The following is a 19,884-nucleotide window of genomic DNA, read 5'->3' as shown; positions in this document are numbered from 1 at the left end:
TACTTTTTATTTAAAAAAAAATCACGTAGATTTTCATTTTGAATTTGGCAAAAGAAATGTACTAATTTTAGACCTGTTGTTGTATATTACATAAATTTCATTTTTTTTCTCCAAAAAATCAGAGAAAAAAACTAAGAACCTTCGTTTATTGTGATTTTTGGGTTAACTGCATATTTACAAACAAGTTGATTAGTTACTTGTAAAACATATAGTTACGTTGAAATAAGCAACAGGATATTTTGGTAAAGGAGTGGTTAAGTTGATAAATTATCCAACTGTTTGTTTGTCCCTGTGGAAAGCCATTAACAACTTATCAAAAGCAGACAGACAGAATTAGAAGAAAGGTTAACTGTAGGAGTGCCATTTTATAGTACACAGCATAACGTGTAAGGACGCGGTGGCCGAGTGGTTAGAGCGTCGGACTCAAGACTGTCACGACGGCAATCTGAGTTCGAGGGTTCGAGTCACCGGCCGGCGCGTTGTTCCCTTGGGCAAGGAACTTCACCTCGATTGCCTACCTTGCTAGTACCAAGTATGGATAAAATAGAGAGAATGATTACCTAAAAAAGTAACACCGGCACTCTCCGTGGAAAGGAACTAGGGACCCTACCACGTACTCACTCCAAGAGCATCACAACATGAAAACTACAATTAAGTATCATGCTGTGACCACGGCGGCTCAAACATGAACCTACCATTAAAAAAAAAAAAAAAAAAGTATATCGTGTGAGCACTGGAAAGCTTTATAGTTCAATTTGCAGAAGTGGATCTGGGGAATGTTCGTTTTCTTTCATTTCTAAGCATCCATCACATTTTTACGGCTGGTAAACATCTGTAAGGAAATCATGAAGCAATAAGAGTGTGATTTTAACGATGTAACAGTCTTTATGCTCTTCCTTGAGGTACTTGCAGCGAAATTGTTAACATGTACCCGTAACAACTCTTCTTCATGTTCGCAGCCCATACACTTTTACCTTCGGCAAATTTGAGACCTATTGCCCTATACCCGAAGAAGCAATAACAACGTTAACATTTTCAGATTCAATACTGAGTTGGGATGCCCTAAGGGATGTTCTTTTTATTAAATTTATACTGTCGATATGTGAAAACGCGTTCATCGTTTGAGAAAAATGAAGACTACAAATCGCTACTAAATGAACACACACACGTTACAGTTACAGTGTTTATTGTTTATAATCTCAATTATATTCCATATCTTTGTAACTTACTAACACACAATAACAATTTATTGAATTCACGGTTTCCAAGCTAAGCAGTTAGTTTACTTTGATATGTGTGTGTGTGTGTGTTTAGACATACAAATGCATGCATATATACAATACATACATGCACACATACATACACAGACACATATATACACATAGTGTATATACATACATACATACACATATATACGTATGTGTGCATATTTGTATATCTTTATGCATATATATATATATATATATATATATATATATATATATATATATATATATATATATATACACTCATATATATATTTGTTTATGTATACACATACATATTTATTTGCATATATCATATATACATATTTGTGTATACATCCTCATATATGCATATATATACATATACAGACATATGTGTGTACATATATATGTATATATGTGAATATACATATATGTACATAATATGATATATATTTATAAATATAATGTATATATAAACACATATAGATATATAGACACATATATAGAATTTACCTCTTTTTGAATACAGCTTCTCATAACAATAAATCAAACCCTCCAGTCTAGATTAAACATGCACCAAAGCAAAATATGCTAAACATATACATGTCTTTCAAAGGGGCCCTCCATCCGAAGAGAATTCAAGCCCCAAGACGACAACATCGTCTTCGTGTTCTGGAAATTAAAAGGAGTGCAAAGTTCACGTTCACGACACAGGGTCCAGATGGCTTCGAGCGGCGACAGCCTCCCCGACGTAGACGGCGAGAAGGAAGGGCGAGGACACTGGTCACACAAATGTGATTACCTCTTTACAATGATGGGCTATGCCATTGGGCTTGGCAACGTATGGAGATTCCCTTACCTGTGTTATATAAATGGCGGAGGTAAGAAGAATAGAAATCGCCATGGATTAATATATAGGTAATAATCATATAGAAAATAGATGTGCGTCCTTAGTGAATCTGTATCACAGCTTTTTGTACAGTTGTTGTTCTTGCCGACACAGGGGCGTTCTTGGTCCCCTACCTACTGACGCTGGTACTGGTGGGCATCCCGCTGTTCTTCCTGGAGACGGCCGTCGGGCAGTTCAGTTCCTCCAGCTGCCTCGGCGTCTTCTCCGTCTGCCCGGCTTTCAAAGGCAAGGAATTCGGTGCTTTTTCTGTGGGGACCATTTAGATATGTTAATCGTGTGAAATATTTCCTTCACAGTTTATATGTATAATACAAGAGAATTTGTGTATATTTGTATTATCTATCAAGCATAAAGAATGTGATATATATATGTAACCTTTTTCCAATTTCTTAGAGTGAAAGAAGTTCTGTACTCTTGCCATATTTCCTTCTTATGTGTTGGGTTATAGGATTGGTCATCAGGAATAGAGAAACCAATACTGTTGAGTAAAACTTCATTGTTGCAGACGTTTCGAAGAATCAATCTCCATCATCAGTGCTAAAAGTAGATACAAAATTTATGTATAAAAGTGCTTGACAAAGAATAACGAAACATATAATACAGAACAATTTGACGAAGGTACAGATCTGATGTGGAAAAGAGGCAAATTAGGGTAACTATCCTTTTAACAACTGGATGGTTGTTTACTTGGTATATAGGTTGGTCGGTAGTTGTACAATTGAGCTCAGGTTTTATGCTAATTACGTGCAGAGATTCGGCTATGATCACGTCGAATCTGTTGAGGTGAAAGGTCAAGATTTTGAAATCAGTAGTGTTAAATGGGTGAAGGTGAGAGTGCTCTCGGATTGCTGAGAAGGATGGTTTACTCAGTGGTAGGCCAGTCTTAATAGACTTTCCTTTATGTTTGAGAATGTGGTGTTGCAGCCATTGTGAGATAGAACCCACGTACCTAGCCTGACAGCTACGACAAGTAAAAAGGTAAACCACATTAGAACATAAATCAGATGTCTCTATTAACTGTGGTAAATGTAGGTTTGTGTAAAAATTTCTGACAAAGGAAATTATTCATTACTTTATGAAATAGGTGGGATGGGTACCCATGTAAAATATTCTTTTTCAAAAAGATATACTTTCTTTGGTCTGGATTGCTGTATGCCATCTAACACCATTAACCACACATATTTCTTTCTTTTGAGAAACTTTGCCACCATCCGAAACGGTAGTATTTATAAAGAAACCAATAACATCTCTGTTGTGGCTAACAACACATTCAAGAAATTCAAACATATCACGGACAACCATGAGCACTAGTCACTCCCTGCTTCTTTGAAATCATTGAAAGATCATAAAATAATCCTTACCAGACCAGATAAAGGTGGCAGTCATTATCCTTAACAGAGACGACTACTATAATAAACTCCATACTTGGTAGTAACTCTAAAGTTAAACTAATTAACTCTGACACTTCTACTTATCTTTTAAAACTGGAATATAAACTAAATAGGTTGTTACATTCATTGGGGAAGTCACAACCTTCTCACTACTTCTGCTTTAAACTTGGTTTCCTATTTGGCCATAGACTCGGTGTACCTATTAGCCACATGATTTCTTTTGTTGGTACATTGCCATTTTTTTTGTACAGATAATCTCCCCTCTTCCCTCCTATCGGTATACTGTATATAACTTTTGCTTTTGTAAAAGAAATTTACTCACTCAAATCAATATATCCGTTACAATGGCCAGCTTTGACATAGAATCACTATTCACTAATGTCCCTCTGAAAGAAACCACAGAAATAATAGTTGATAAAGCTACCTCTTTTACTCTGAACTCGGCTGGTTTAATCAAAACAACCTTTAGAAAGCTTTTAGACATCACTGCTCACGATTCAATATTTACTTTTAATGTTTGCCTTTACACCCAAGTTGACGGCGTAGCAATGGGATCACCACTTGGCCCTTGTTATGCTAATACTTTCCTCTGTTATGACGAATAACCTTGGCTCAATAACTGCCCTTCCAACTTCAAACCAAATTTTTATAGTTGATATATGGACGACACTTTCTTGCTTTTCAGTGGCCCCTCTCATATCAGTCCTTTTCTTTCATGTCTAAATTCACAAGACCCTAACATTAAATACACCTGCGAAGTTGAAAAATAAATAAATAAATAAATGAAAATTAATAAAAATAAATAAATAAATAAAAATAAACTTGGACCCTTCCATTACCTTTCAAAATGGTCGTTTCTCTGTCAACACCTACAGGAAACCATTATTCACTGGTCTTGGACTTCACTTTCTGAACTACATACCTCTTATTTACAAATTGAACAGCCTGAAGTCTGCAATATTTGTTCTACTTGGGCCAGTTTTCACACAGAAGCCATGTATTTAAGAGAATATTTTGCTTCGAATGAATACCCATCCCACCTTTTCATAAAGTAATGAATAATTTACTTTGTCAGAAGTTCTCACACAAAACTGCAATTACCACAATTAATAAAGACATCAAAGATATAAAACTACCATGTACGGGCGCTCTTACTTTTGAAATCTGAAGCTCGTTAAACAAATTTTTTTGAGCAGTGCTATCCTTAAGTCAGTTTCCGATTTGTTTTTCACAATAGCAATTCTATTGGTCATGTTCTACAGCAGAAGAAATTGCAACTCTGATTTATGTTCCAATGTGGTTTACCTTTTTACACTGTCCTAGCTGTCAGGCTAGGTACGTGGGTTCATCCTCTCGATGGCTGCACACCACATTCTCGAACATAAATGCAACTTCAGGACTGGCCTACCGCTGAGTAAACCATCCTTCTCAGTAATGAGAGATCACTCTCACCTTAACATACCCGTTTAACAAAATCTTGACCTTTCCTAACAAATTCGACCTGATCATAGCAAAATCTCTCCACATAATTAGCATAGAACCTAAGCTCAATGGTACAAATACCGCAACCACCCTAAATTTCAAGTAAATAACTAACCAACTGTTAAATGGATAGCTAGCTTATTTTGCCTCCTTTCTACATTCGATTTGTACCTTCGTCAAACTGTTCTGTATTGTTTCATTATTTTTTGTCAAGCATTTTTATACATAAATTTCACACACACACACACATACACATTTGTGTGTGTGTGTGAATAATGCAAATACTGCAAGGAAACGTTTTGTATATCACTCGTGCAGGTCTTGGTATGGCATCCCTCGCTATCAACTTGGTGACACTAACGTACTACATTGTTTTAGTCGCGTATCCCCTGCTGTTCCTCGCGTACTCCTTCAGCTGGGACCTTCCGTGGGCCTCGTGCGGGAACAGCTGGAATTCGCCCAACTGCACGGCCGTATGTGTGACGATTTTTGTTAATAATCTATATCTATCTGTCTGTTTATATGTGTGCAGATACATAGAAATATACACATACACATACATATACATATATTTACACACACATGCACACCCAAACGAACACACACATATATGTATCTATGTATGCACACACACAAAAAAACGCGCGCGCGCACGTACGCACGGATGTACGCACGCACACGCACGCACACAAACAGACGCGCACGTGCACACACACACACGTACGCGCACGCACGCACGTACGCGCACACACACAAACACATATAGATAGATATGAATATATGTGTATGCTTGTGTGTGTATATATATATATATATATATATATATATATATATATATATATATATATATATATATATATTCACACGCAAACGCTCTCTCTCTCTCTTTTTCCTATTACTCTCTCCCTTCCCTCCCTTCAAATGTAAACAAACCCCTGTCGGAGCTCCTTATTTTTCGGGTTTACTAGTGGATCTTCACTATTTACACCAACTAGCTGTTGCAGAGAGATAAATTTCAGATAAATTTGAAATTTTGTTGAAATTGGACTTAGCCTGTAGTTTGAAACAAAAATACAGCTCAATCAGTCAGTCCCATCTGCCTTGCGTTCCATTGCAAAATACGGAATACTTATTTACGCTAAGCTGCGGTGACGCTCGAATGTAAACAGTGACACACGAGCTTTTTGTGTTTTAAAATTTGTTTAAACACATTTACTATGACTTTTATTTATGCTAATATTTATGTTATATTTGTATCTTTACATATATTTTCCATTAAAATTCCCGCATTCTCATGTTTCTTCGCATTTATCATCTTTTGCTAAGCTGAAAATGTACTCATATACCAGTTAACGAGTACCCATTAGGTTTCAACTGATCTTAAAAGTCCATATGGCAGCATCGATAGCGAAAAAAAATCCTTGACACTCTACATGAGCTGTGATTGTAAACAATGTACGCGTCGTCTGCTAGCTGCATCACCTCTCGGGACCGTAGCGTTTGTGCGCCAACAAAAATACAGTATCGCGCTACAGGCCGTTCCGTTGAAATTGTGCGCTTCGCATCGCTACAAGGTGCCCAACGGAACGCAGGGTTGATCAGAAGCTGCCATTTTTGCACATGCGCAATGCTACCTGTGTGACGTCTTGGATAGGGCATAGCACCTAGCATTGTGCTTGAGAGGCCAGATAAGAATTATAGGGAAACCAGCCAATGGCCAGTGCTGCCACAACTTGGACGCCGTGTCGCGCTGTCCTCGGGAGCAACCACGCCGCACCACACCCCTTCTGCCAAACGCTAAGCTTCTGTTCAAAGACAATCTGTCAGTTGATACTAAGCTACGGCTTAGTATCAACTTAGCTTCGTTGGCTGACTGAGGTGAACAGAGCCTTCAATCTCTATCGCAAAAAGGCTGAGGTAAGATGTCATCGATAACATCTCACTTCGTTATATTTCTCGCCATTGCACAGATATTGTCAACAGTGTAACAAACGGGGAGTTCATGATCCTCCATCTTGAGATTCAAGACACCAGAAAGCTCCCATAAATTTCCTATATGCCTCCTCACACGTTACCCTGTATGCACTGATCCAGCCTTGGCCAAGGAGCTCCCAGGCACCACTCAGCTTGTTGATTCCACAATTCCATCAGAAGGGCACAGCTATCAACTGCTTGGCGATAACTTGGAACCTTCCTCATCCACCACTAGAAAGTGTCATCTTCAGCTTTCTTCTCTGTTTGCCATCCTTTGAGTTTCGCAGGATGAAGGATAAACAGTCATGATTCTTTCGGTGCTGGAATATTAGACGTCTCAAGATGCTATTCCACAGCCGAGCGGTCCTCATGACTCGCTCATGTCCTGCACCAATCGACCACCTACTACTGATTCAGACTCTGCTTCGACATAGCTTTTTGATACCCCCACCAGACATGTTGCTATGGAAATATCCCCAATATCATCAGGTAGGAGTTAACATTTGGCATGGATGTGCAAGATATCAATAAGCTGCCAACACACCTACAAGCAGATTGATTTACAACTTCACCATCGCCACCCCATAGTCCCCTCCATTCTGTCTGAGATTCTGTGCAAGTGACTGCACTATGTGATACTGTTGCTGCACTCAGAACTAGAATTACATCACTTACAGAGCATTTTGATACAATAGAAGCTCGCCTCAATGGGTTTGGAAACAAACAAGCTACATTCGAGATCACTTTAAACTTAATTGTTGAGTGACAATGGGTTGGGATTAGTACAATTACTACGCTCACTAAAAAGCTGGATTTCACTGCTACACGTTTTGAGGGCATAACAATCGCCCCAAGGAGCTTTTCCCACAGGATATATTGACTAATGATACCTGCAGTATGCCTGCTGCTCATGCTTCTACAGCCACTTGTGTCACCACTGCACAAGCTACATCTCATGGAATGCCTGCAGTATTACAAACTGAGCAAAACTTACAGCACCTACAGGATATGTACACAACCACCACCCAGACATAATCTTTATGTCTGGGTGGTGTCTTATTCAAGAAGCATTCATTGGACTAGCCCTACTTAGAGGGGATGTATCCTCACTCAGTGGTTATGTTTTTGTCCTACATGCATCATGTTCGAAATGGACTCATTACATATGTTCACACTTCAATCCAACAGTTTTCTCCAAAACTCCATAGACAACAACTCAACCTTCCAGCTTCTTGAAATAACTGTAGACAGTGGCCACATAAGGTTGTGCAACAGGTATGCTGCACTCATAAGATGAATCTTCTACTATCCCCTATTATCTGTGGCATGATTTACATGGGTGATTTCAATGCCAGGCACCCTGCTCTAGGAGACCTTGCTGGTACTATTAATAACAATGGAACACAACTCCAGAATACATTCAGCTAAATCAGCTGACTCACTGGGACACTGCTGGTGCCACACATGTGTGAGGTAGTACTCTGGACCCTATTCTTACATCAGGACTTGTGGCATCTCAAGTCAAGTGTTCAACGGTTCCTGCACTCTTTTCCAACCACCTTGTTATTGTCTACTAATCTTCTTACTACACCTCCATTGCATATCCGTACCCATATGGCAGTCCCACCCAAATATCACCCTACATATATTTCATATATAACTAATCTTCCTACATTTGGCTTTCAGTGCCCTGAAAAAAATCATATTCCTCTATTGCCAATGCTACACATGCCTTATACACCAAATACATCAGCAGAGCGCACATTTCTTGCCTCTGCGACGCCCACACCTGGACACTGGATAACCGTAGGCAGAAAGAAAGGCAGTACAGGATGGTCTTGCCTTTCAGAAACAACCAACCCCTGAGCATCTTTACCATTATCAGTTATTAAGAGATGACCTGGTTCCTCTATAACATTCTGTCCAACTAGATTCATGGTAGAAACTTGCAGATAGCATTGCCCATCAGACTAGTGTTGGCACCATGTGGCATCTCATTAAGGTAGTGAGGAAAAAGCCCCAAAATATCCACCACTATATCTCTGCTCAATATGCGCAAGATCTCATCAATGAATGGTCAGCACAGTCACAAGCCAGTAACCTTCCACCAAACATATAAGATGCTCTCCACTCAAAAAACTCATCAGACGCTCCATCTCAGTGCTGCATTGCTGGAGACTGATGATGATGATGACGTGATCATAAGCAACAACGAACTGCACACGAGCTTGCCAGGGTAAGGCAACAGCTCCTGGTGATGATGAAATTATTTATGCAGTCCACACACTCCTGGATGTACCTGGCAATTCCCTCCTCGAGCTATATAATCTGTGCTTCCACCTGGGATATGTGCCACAAGCCTGGACCTGTAGCACAATAATACCATTCCCAAAGCTGCACTGACAATTCCGACTGTCTCCCTCACCTCTGCTTTTGCAAGGTATTTGAACGCACTTTCCTTTCACGTCTATACTCTGGCTACAAGACAAGCTTTTGGCTAGTCTGGGTCCTACCCAAAGAGGAACACATGCCTATGGAGCTCTGTACTCGTCTCTCCCCCACCAGTATTGTGGCATTATTGATCTGAAAAGTGCATTTGACATGCTAAAGGTATTATCTCGGACCAACTCATTGACTTGCATTAAGGAAATCTTTTGAGTGTATAAGGGATACCTGAGGAATAGAACTCATGTTCTGTTTAAGGGGGCATATAGCAATACCAAAGAGTTTTAACTAGGTACTCCACAAGGAGTAATCAGTCCCTTTTTATTCAATACATCGCCTTCTCTCCTTACTCCCTGACATCAATGGACCAGCAATTACTTGCTATGCAGATATGTGCTTCATTCAAGTCCAGAAGGTATGCACTCCTTAGATGTGGCATTTGCTTTGTATGGACTCATATGCCCAGAAAAGAGCAGAGTCCTCTCTTTCCGCCCTGCAGGAACACTTCCAGAATTCATAATAGGGAACATCATAACATTATGCACACAGTACCCAGTACTGATTACACCTTTAATTCCATCAAGACGTGTGCATCCCATCGTCCAAGACCTGCTGGCCAGACTGCAATTCCGCCTGACTATTGTCAATTCCTGTCGCCAGCACTATATATATTGCATTTATTCGATCAGTTATCAATTATCTGTCTCCTCACTCTGTCAACTCTTCAGAACGGTTTTACAACTAATCGAAAAATTTCAAACCAGGCAATGAGACTCATCTTAGGTTGTCCCATCTCCACGAGGATTGTCAACATGCAGCAAGAACTCCATCTTCCACTACTTACTGAGAGAATATACTCCAATGGTACATACTTCAACATCAGATGTTTGCATTACCCACACCTCTCTCCCCATTATACTTACATCATCAGCACCTTACTAAATGCAGATGCACCTTGTCCTCTCCTTCGCCCTTGAGGCTATACACTTTTCAGGAATGTCTGCTCAAGCATTTGGACTCTTAACATCAACATTATGATGAAAGACGTGGACCCTCGTTTCCCACCCTGGCATATGCCTATCCCAGGTCTCCTACACCGCAGTCTCCAAGATTGACCCTCCTCAGCTCCAAAAACAAAAGAGCCTTGTAAACTATTGCAGAACTGTCGTCTTCTCTCAGTGCCTCCTACCGTCTCTACGCTGATGGATCTTTGAAGGTAGTGCTGAATGTGCTGTGTTTTCCCCTAGCATGGGACCACCACAAGGGGGTTGGACAGGCCGTCGACTCTCCAACTCAACAAGGGCAACGTATTGTGAACTAAATGGATTTCTGGATACTGTAGCTTTACTGTCAGAAACCAGAGACAACGAGTTGATAGTATGTGACTCACAGTCTGCATTCCACGCTCTCTCATCTCCCAGTCCTGCATACCAACAAGTCAAATAAATCCTCCGTCAGCTGGCGACAACCCTCTGTAGATCCACTCCCATATAAGACTTCACGCAAATGACACCGCTGATCGTCTCGCAAGAAATACCTGCAGTTTGGATCTGCCTGCTGCTGGTGCAGCTACAGCCTCGCTCCCGTGCTACAAGAAAATGATAAGCCAAGCTGTGTTCTCCTCTATTCGCCACCGTAACAATGCTGAGAAGGCTACTAGTGTCACCATTCAACACTATGAACATTTCCTTCCTATATATCCCCCCCCTCTCTCTTTCTCTTTGTTGGTCTCTCTCTTCCTCGATTGCCCTCTCACTCTCTCTATATATATATACATATACACATATACATATACATACATACATACATACACATGTGTGGTTGTGTGTGTACACTGTATGTATATATGTATATTTATGTATATATATGTATATGTGTATATGTATGTATATATGTATATATATGCATATGTATATATATGAATATATATATATATATATATATATATATATATATATATATATATATATATATATATATATTTAGTGTGTGTGTGTGTGTGTGCGTGTGTGTTTGCGTGTGTTAGCGTGTTTGTATAGATAGATATAGATCTGTTAGATAGATATATATATGTGTATATCTATGTATATATGTGTGGTACCGAAACGTATATATTTAATACTCTAATGCTTAAAACTTCCTTGATTTAAGCATGAATTTATTTTTGTATAGGAAGGAGATGTGAAAAACGGTGTGTCTTCAGCCGATGAATTCTTTCAGTAAGTATGTCTTACGTATGGATATATATATATATGTGTGTGTGTGTGTGTGGATGTATATGCATTTATATATAGGCCAAAATGCCATACACCTTGGATGGTTTTCTCCCTCAACTGCTGGTTATCTCTTTCAGCCTTGTTCTCTCCCTCACCCTTGTTCTCTCCCTCAGCCAGAAGATCCTGCGGGTCTCGTCCGGCATCGACGACCTCGGCCGCATCGAGTGGCCGGTTGTTATCGTGACCTTCGTGGTCTTCGTCTTCCTCTTTTTCTGCGTCTTCAAGGGGATTAAGATTCTGGGGAAAGTAAGTGTGATCTCAAGGGGTAACTAGGCTATTTATAGAGTTCAACAAATACGATTTTTCAGAAGCTCCTTTGCTAACATTTCACTAACGTGAGACACCGAAATATGGAAAGATTTAGGATTTAAATCCAGCTCAACTAAAATATGGATGATGGATATTTACCGTGAAGATCTGTTATGCTGACATATGAATATACCTTGGTCTGTTTCATGTGTCACGCAGGTCGTGTGGTTCACAGCGATTTTCCCGTTTGTCATGCTGTTCATTCTGCTGATACGTGGGGTCACACTTCCGGGAGCCACGGATGGAATCTACTTCTACATCTATCCCGAGTTTAACAGACTTAAAGAGATGAAGGTGAACTAAATAGCTATAGTGTTGAATATTTATATGAAAAAATACGTATGCGTTATCTGTGGCTTTGTCATAGAAAATCTACTTGACTGCCTCTATTCCTCTACTATTCGTGGGTTTCTTCCATTCGCACACCTGAACCAGGTGTGGGCGGCAGCGGCCATACAGATCTTTTATCCTTGGGCCCCGGATGGGGGTCGCTCATCTGCTTCGGTTCCTACAACAAATTCGACAATCGGTGCACGAGGGACGCGCTCATTGTCCCCGTCCTGTGCTGCAGCACCTCCATCCTGGCGGGATTCGTCGTCTTCTCGGTGCTCGGCTTCATGGCCAATAGAGCTGGCGTTTCTATTGAAGAACTTGCTGTTGCTGGTAAGATTGTTAGAGAAGGTTTTGCTATATTACTTCCTGATTTTAACAAATACAAGTAAAGAATGTCCATGGTTTAATTCAGTATGTATCGTTAATGAGGTAAGCATAGAGCATGAAAATATTTCCTCAGGCCCGTCCTTGGTGTTCATCGTCTATCCTGAGGCTTTATCCCTGATGCCGGTTTCTCCCTTATGGTCCGTCCTTTTCTTCCTGATGTTGTTCTTCCTGGGCATAGACGCCTGCGTAAGTCGATCATATATTGCCGTTCGTATGAGCCATTTGTACAGTTTAGAGAGGCAGCAGTGGATGGATGGCTTGCAAACTTCATACCTATCTTCATTCTATTTCAGTTTGCTTATTTAGAGACTCCAGTACTGTGCATCTTAGACGAATTTGCAGAGTTGCGTGGTCGCAGAGGCTGGGTCACTTTCTTCATATGTTTCATTTCCTTCTTGGCAACAATCATCTTTGGGACGGATGTAAGTAGACGGTGCACAGGGATCTAGGAAATGCTGGCAACAATAGTAACGAAATGCGTCAGTTTGAATACTCTTTTGAGCAGTTTGGGTATGAATATACATATAGATTCATATTGCATTTCAGGGTGGGATATACTGGTTAACACTGGTTGACTGGTACTGTGCTTCATTCACCGTTATTGTTGTTTGTTTGTGCCAGATATGCATATTCGGCTACTTTTATGGTAAGTAGAAACCCTTTAGAGTTTGGCATTCAAAAGCTACAGATATGTTTAGTATATCCATTTAGTGTTGCTAAATTCGTTGGCGGCTTTCATGCAATCAATTTTCGGCGTAAAAACTTTTATTATCATTATTTTTGGATGGAAATTTTGTTATCTATATAATTAGCATTTAAATGTTTGTTCTCCTTGTTATCATCACCATTATTATACATATCAAACATTATGATCATTATGTTGATTCTGATTTCATTGTTGCTCCAGTATCATCTGTCCACTTACGGGTTTTTTTCCTTGAAGGCGCTGGTCGAACTGTGCAGGACCTTCAGCTGATGATTGGACGACGCATTGGCTACGGCTGGTGGGGCACTTGGCTGGTCGTCACTCCCCTTGTGCTCCTGGTAAGTACAGAGAGTAACTGGTTGTCATTCTACTCGTGCTCCTTGTAAGTATAAAGATTAACTGGTCGTCTTTTCGCACTCCTTGTAAGTAAAAATAATTAACTAGATATCGTGTTTGTTGTCAGTGTAAAAGGTGCTGGATCGTAATAATACGATGGAAATAAACTGGATAATAATCACCAATGATTGATTAATCATATTCATTATCCTTTTACTTTTTATTTTTATTTATCAGTTTTACTTTATCCTTTTTTTAATTGAATATCGTCCGTGGGCAAGATATTTTTTTCCAAGTGATTAAAGCTTGTTCATTAAATATGTAGAAAAAACAACAACAGCACCGCATTATTCGAGACATGTTCAAGAGAGAGTGATGAACCATAACACCACAATTATAGGTTCATATGCATTTCGTTAACAGGGCATCCTCATGAACACTGTGCTGAATCAGTCTGGCGCAGGAATACCGAGGGCAGACCTTCCCGACCTGGGCTCAGAGCACCGGCTGGGTCATCGCCCTCACCTCCATCCAATTCATTCCAACCTACTTCCTCTACTACTTTTGCTTTAGAACTGCTGGCTCGTTCAAACAGGTAATGCTGCACAATAATAATAATAATAATAATAATAAAATTATATATATAAAAGTACTGTAAGTTTCAGTCCTTTGTTGGCCATCTAGAACCATCTAAGGAGTGTATAAACAGCCACAATCGAAAAGGAGTCGATGAATAACCAGGGGTCTGAATATTTACAGGAGTTGAAGGGACCATTAAAGTCTCGAATTTTAAATTCACGTTAACATTTCGTAAAAATCTGCTATTACTACTTCTACTGCTATTACTACCAGTACGACTGCTTCTAAACATATTGATTTTATCAATAGTTTTTTTCTGTCCTTCAGTTAAAATTTAGGGGGTCGATAGAAAACTTGAAACTCCATTGAGGGTCGACGAGCTTAAAAGTTTTAGAATCCCTGCCCAAAATGGCGGCTGGAATGAAAGGAACACAATCTTTATAACATAAAATGTAACTATTTGTACATAAATAGCATCCTTACTATGCATTCCACCGTACTCAAACAAGCAAAATGACTTAAAGAAATAAGTTTTCTGTGAAGTATGATATTCAGCAAAGATCATCTAGTTACAAACATATCAGTAATTTAAAAAAAGGATATGGATATGATTTTGCTGAAATTAATATGCATGTAAAATGCCTGTAAAATGCAAAATATTGGTGCTTGGTACTCTCGTATTGCTCATTCCACCCCACCTTTGGAACAGCCTGGATCAACGCTGCTTCCCCCCCAAAAAAAAATAATAATAAATAAATAAAGTAAACAAATAATAATAATAATAATAAAAAACAGCCAATAACAACTTTCCTACTACTTTTTTATTCATATTTCTTTTCAGCGGATCAAGTCCTGCCTGTCCCCGTCGGCCGCCTGGGGCCCAGCCCACCCGAGCCACAGGGAGAAGTGGATGCAGCACCGCCTCAAGTACCCTCTGCGTCACCGCCTCCTGCATCCCAACCTCTGTGCAGAGAATACGTCTCCACCAGATGTGTTTTTGAATATCTTGTAATTTGTCTGATGGGGAAACATTTTTTGACTCCGCAGTTTTATCTAGAGACGCGTACAACGTTAATGCAATTTTATATACAGTGAAAATAACTCAGTAATTCAGTAATTTCCTAAATTTGCACTGTAAAGTTTTATTCGAGAAATACAAACAAGAGAGCGCACCTTCACAATGACAATAAAAGTAACAGATGCTACATTTCTATTCCATAATCTGATCATATCAAAGGTCAATAATATTTTAGACCAGGTCATAGACAAATTTTACGACAAATTTGAATATGTCTAAGAAAATTGTATGACCTTTTGTGCATAGTGGCATAAATGTAATAAAATGTCTTGCTTTTATCAAAATTTGCATTTGTATTAGATGTAGGTAGCTCATACTTCAACTGATTATGTTTAACAAAATTGTGGTTAGATATTTTTGTAATCATTGTATATTAAGGTTTAAAGATATGATATTCTTTATCAAAACTGTGTTATAATTTTCTACATGGAAACTGAGACAATATTAAACTGCCAGGCATTCACATTATACCCTATAGTATACAGCATATCAGTGATTCCCAAAGTAGTTGCCGCGAGAATTTGAGTGAGACTCTTAATGTTACTTATAAGGGGGGGAGAAATTTGCATACATTTTAAGAAGCTGACAAGTCTAACTACACCCACACACGCACGCACGCACGCACATACACATATAAGCACACACAAACACACGCACGCACGCACGCACGGAGAGTACAGTGCATCGCATCAGTGATGTACAGCTCTTGACTGATTAATTGATTTTTAAAAATTATCTGCCGCGTCAACAGTTAATGTCATTAGCGGCGAATACTTTGTTAGATAGTAATATTAAAATATTTAAAACTTTAAAAATCTATCAATAAAAATCTTACAATTAACAATAAATAGATTAAAACTCAAAACATAAATATTATGCTCTAAGTGGATAAAATTATGAAGCAAAGGCTCAGGTCCGTCCTTAGCCCAGGCAAAGAAATCCTGAGCCTGTCAAAAGGAAGCCTGTGGAAACTAGTTCCATGGGTAAACAACCCCTCAAAAGATTCTCCCATGATCCTGGAAAGGGACAGCTTAAAGGTGTGGGGCAAACCTCTGGAGAGACACTTTGTGCAACAACTCTCGAGGAAGGACCTTGGAGTCCTTGTTCTTAAGAGTAGATGCAGTTTTACTGAATAGTGACACTCCCACACATTTCCAAATTCAAACTGGGACATTCTCCAATATAGACCTATCAATTGGCTCACCTGATTCCCAGATGAATTTCACTTGGCAGGTCATGGGAGACTTACATGGAAACAACCACTTTCCAATACTTTTAGAGGTGAATGGTATTACAGCCAATGGAGTGCAGAGATGGCGACTTGAACATGCGGACTGGAATCTTTTTAGATCAACTGCAGTATTGCAAGGATCTGTGAATGATCTTTGTGTGTTCAAGATGCTGTTAATCACTTCACATCACGAATTCACCTTGCAGCAGAAGCATCCGTTCCCAAAAGTAGCGGACATTACCGTCGACCTCCGGTACCATGGTCTGATGAATGCCAACAAGCTGTCAGAGCAAGGAAAGCTGCATTAAGGTAGTTGAAGTGACGCCCTAGTGATGTAACCTTGATCCATTACAAAAAGACCTGAGACAAGGCCAGGCGAGTGCTGAAGGAGGCTAGACAGACATCGTGGAGACAGTATGTCTCCTCGATTAACTCTGGGACTCCCTTAGCATGGATATGGGACAAGGTGTGTAAGATCACTGGAAAGAGCACATCACTGTCACCACCTGCTTTGAAGATAGATGGCATAATCATCACAGACAAAAAAGATGTTGCTAATGAGCTAGCTAAATCCATGGCAGAGATCTCCTCTGGAGCATCTTACACTGCCTGATTCTCCACTCTTCGGGCTGAGCAGGAACGACACCCAGTGCCGGTTCTTCAGTAAGATTGCAGCAGAACTTCCATACAACTTGCCATTTTTGCGCAAGGAGATGGCCTCTGCTTTGAGTCTCTACCGTAAGACTGCCCCAGGAAGTGGCGATATTTCATACCAAGTGATATCACTTACTGGGGAGCTCCCAGAAGTTCCTGTTGGACCTATTCAATAGGATCTATAGGGAGGGTACAGTGCCATCCACATGGAAAGAGGCTATAATCATTCCTGTCCCTAAACCTGGTAAGGATGCTTCCACACCAGGAAATTACAGACCAATTTCTCTCACCAGCTGCATCTGCAAGCTGATGGAGAAAATGTTAAATTTCAGGTTGACATGGCTGCTAGAAAAGGAAAACGTGCTGACCCCATATCAATATGGGTTTAGAGGATTGAGATCGACCACAGATGCACTTGTAAGAATGGAAACTGCTATACAGAATTCCTTCGCACAGTGATGTCACATGTTAGCAGTCTTCTTTGACCTAGAAAAGGCTTACGATACCACTTGGAAGCATGGCATACTCTTGAAACTGTATGACATTGGTTTAAGAGGAGCATTACCTACCTTCATACAAAGCTTCCTTGCTAACAGGAAGTTTAGAGTTCGAGTGGGAAACAGTTTCTCTAACCTGGGAGATCAGCTGGAAGGGGTTGTACAGTGGGCAACATATTGTATTGGGCCCACTTTCCTCTCTATGGTCAAAGCCACTATTCCCTTCTACTGGGAAATCCACTCGGGCTTTATCTAGAGGGGGCACTATTAATTAACGTCACGTGTGAGCTCTCCTGTATCATTACCTGAGTCAACTCTTGATGAACCCACACTATAAAAATATAATCATCATAAGAGGGGTTACTGATGATCTAATTTCAGTCTTAGAGGTAACTGAGAGAAGGGTAATATCAAACAATTGATAATCTTACATCTCTTGATATATTGAATGATACATCATTAAACTTGTATAACTAAAAAAAAAACTTCATTGACACAGAAGTCCACTTCTCCACTAATGTGTGTAGTATAACTATCCTTCTCTTATGTCTTCCTTCTTGAATCCTTTGTCTGTACAGACTTTCCTCAAATTCCTTCATTTCTTAACTGTATCAGTTCAGAGGATTCCTAAGGATGGCATCTGCTTTACAATCTGGTGGATCTCTCCAAGGACTTCTCAGGAGCAAACACCACAAAACAGAACAAAAACACAAAACCCAAAAAAAGAGAAACAATGGTTCTATTTTAGGAATGATAAAACAATAAAAGGTTCAATATAACTAATTTCTTGTAGGAACATAACTACTTTTGACAAACAAACAAATTGCATAGATTCATGCCATTATATACGATCTGAGTAGTTTTATATTTATACATTATATTATATTTATGAAACCCTCATTTTAGCATAGATAGTATTATTCTATTATAAACTTCAATAACACTTACTCCTTGAATGGGTTTTAAATCCTCAATAATAACAGAGAAACATCTGAATGGTATCCAAGTGCCACGTGTCAGCCACTAGCTGTGAAGAAGATATTCTATTTACCATGATTTTCCAATCTGTTCTCAAATGATTACTTTGTTTTTGTTCTGTAATCAGATCTATAGTATTTTATTTTATTATTGATATTACCACAGCTGAATGTTCTTTCTTACTTCTGGTATTTAAAGAATTTTACTAACCTCTTTCGGGCATCTACCAGGCACTTGTTTCGGTTCTCTCTCTCTCTGGTTATGACCATAATATCAGGGTTTAACACTGTATATTCTTAACAGGTTTACATCTACTCAGGTCACATATATTACAAGCATATTGTTTCGTCTTAATCATACATGCATAATACCAGAACTTAAATGAATTTCTCCAGAAACAAAATGAATACATATTGGTTTCATTAAAATATCCATTATATAACATTAATATAATAAGCAACAGTGAAATATAACTGCGTTCCCTCTAATTAAAGAGAATGCCTTGTGGGGGAAACAAAGAAAACGTAATGTATACGTATATAGCACCTGATACAAAAATAGTAAAATAAAGTATCATCTTTCTAAGAAAATAAAATATCTTTCTAAATAAGTATTTAAGTACTAATTATCTTACCAGCTAAAGACTAATTAAATGAGGTATACATAATTAACATATGAGTAAAGACCAAGTAAGTGAGGTATACAAAGGGTGGTCACAGACGAATTTTTGGGTCATTCTTACTTCATGACTTAGTGCTCATTACACGCCTTTGGGGTTAGGGGAGACCAAAAATTCGTCGAACCAAGTATAGGAACATATTAATCACATTTCATCCAGTATTCTACCATTATCAAGATTCACAATTCTAGTTATCAGTCAATATCAATATCAAAATACAAATGTCTTATCAGCTCCTGTTCTGCTGTATTCAGAATTGTTACACATTCTCATGCTCGAGGAGGGTAGACATATCACTAGATTGTATACAAAGTTCCATACAAATTTTGTACCGTACTATCAGACAATACCAGGTCACTCTACCAAAATACAGCCAGAGGATCTAATCTTTACACATTGACAGGCCCTGTCTG

The 19,884-nt window shown here is 39.2% G+C and overlaps 1 protein-coding gene and 1 long non-coding RNA gene across 2 annotated transcripts in view; one reads left to right on the top strand and one right to left on the bottom strand.

The window, feature by feature from the left end:
- Positions 1-1,848: 1,848 nt before the first annotated feature.
- The window catches only part of LOC119574209 (sodium-dependent noradrenaline transporter-like), a 58,639-nt gene continuing 40,603 nt past the window's right edge, over positions 1,849-19,884 (top strand). The window contains 8 exon segments of the mRNA XM_037921350.1: positions 1,849-2,107; positions 2,230-2,361; positions 5,328-5,482; positions 11,601-11,647; positions 11,818-11,950; positions 12,173-12,307; positions 12,449-12,473; positions 12,476-12,676. Coding sequence (XP_037777278.1) covers positions 1,948-2,107; positions 2,230-2,361; positions 5,328-5,482; positions 11,601-11,647; positions 11,818-11,950; positions 12,173-12,307; positions 12,449-12,473; positions 12,476-12,676 — 988 coding nt within the window. The 5' untranslated portion in view covers positions 1,849-1,947.
- Positions 13,026-19,038, bottom strand: LOC119574211. Its single transcript, XR_005228839.1, has 3 exons — positions 19,003-19,038; positions 13,659-13,774; positions 13,026-13,188 (listed from the first exon to the last, which is right to left on the bottom strand). It is a non-coding gene; the product is annotated as an uncharacterized LOC119574211 (long non-coding RNA).

The sequence above is a fragment of the Penaeus monodon genome, chromosome 6 (genome assembly GCF_015228065.2).
Source record: "Penaeus monodon isolate SGIC_2016 chromosome 6, NSTDA_Pmon_1, whole genome shotgun sequence".
Taxonomy (NCBI): domain Eukaryota; kingdom Metazoa; phylum Arthropoda; class Malacostraca; order Decapoda; family Penaeidae; genus Penaeus; species Penaeus monodon.
The sequence above is the reverse complement of the archived record's forward strand: the minus strand, read 5'-3'. Positions and strand labels throughout refer to the sequence as shown.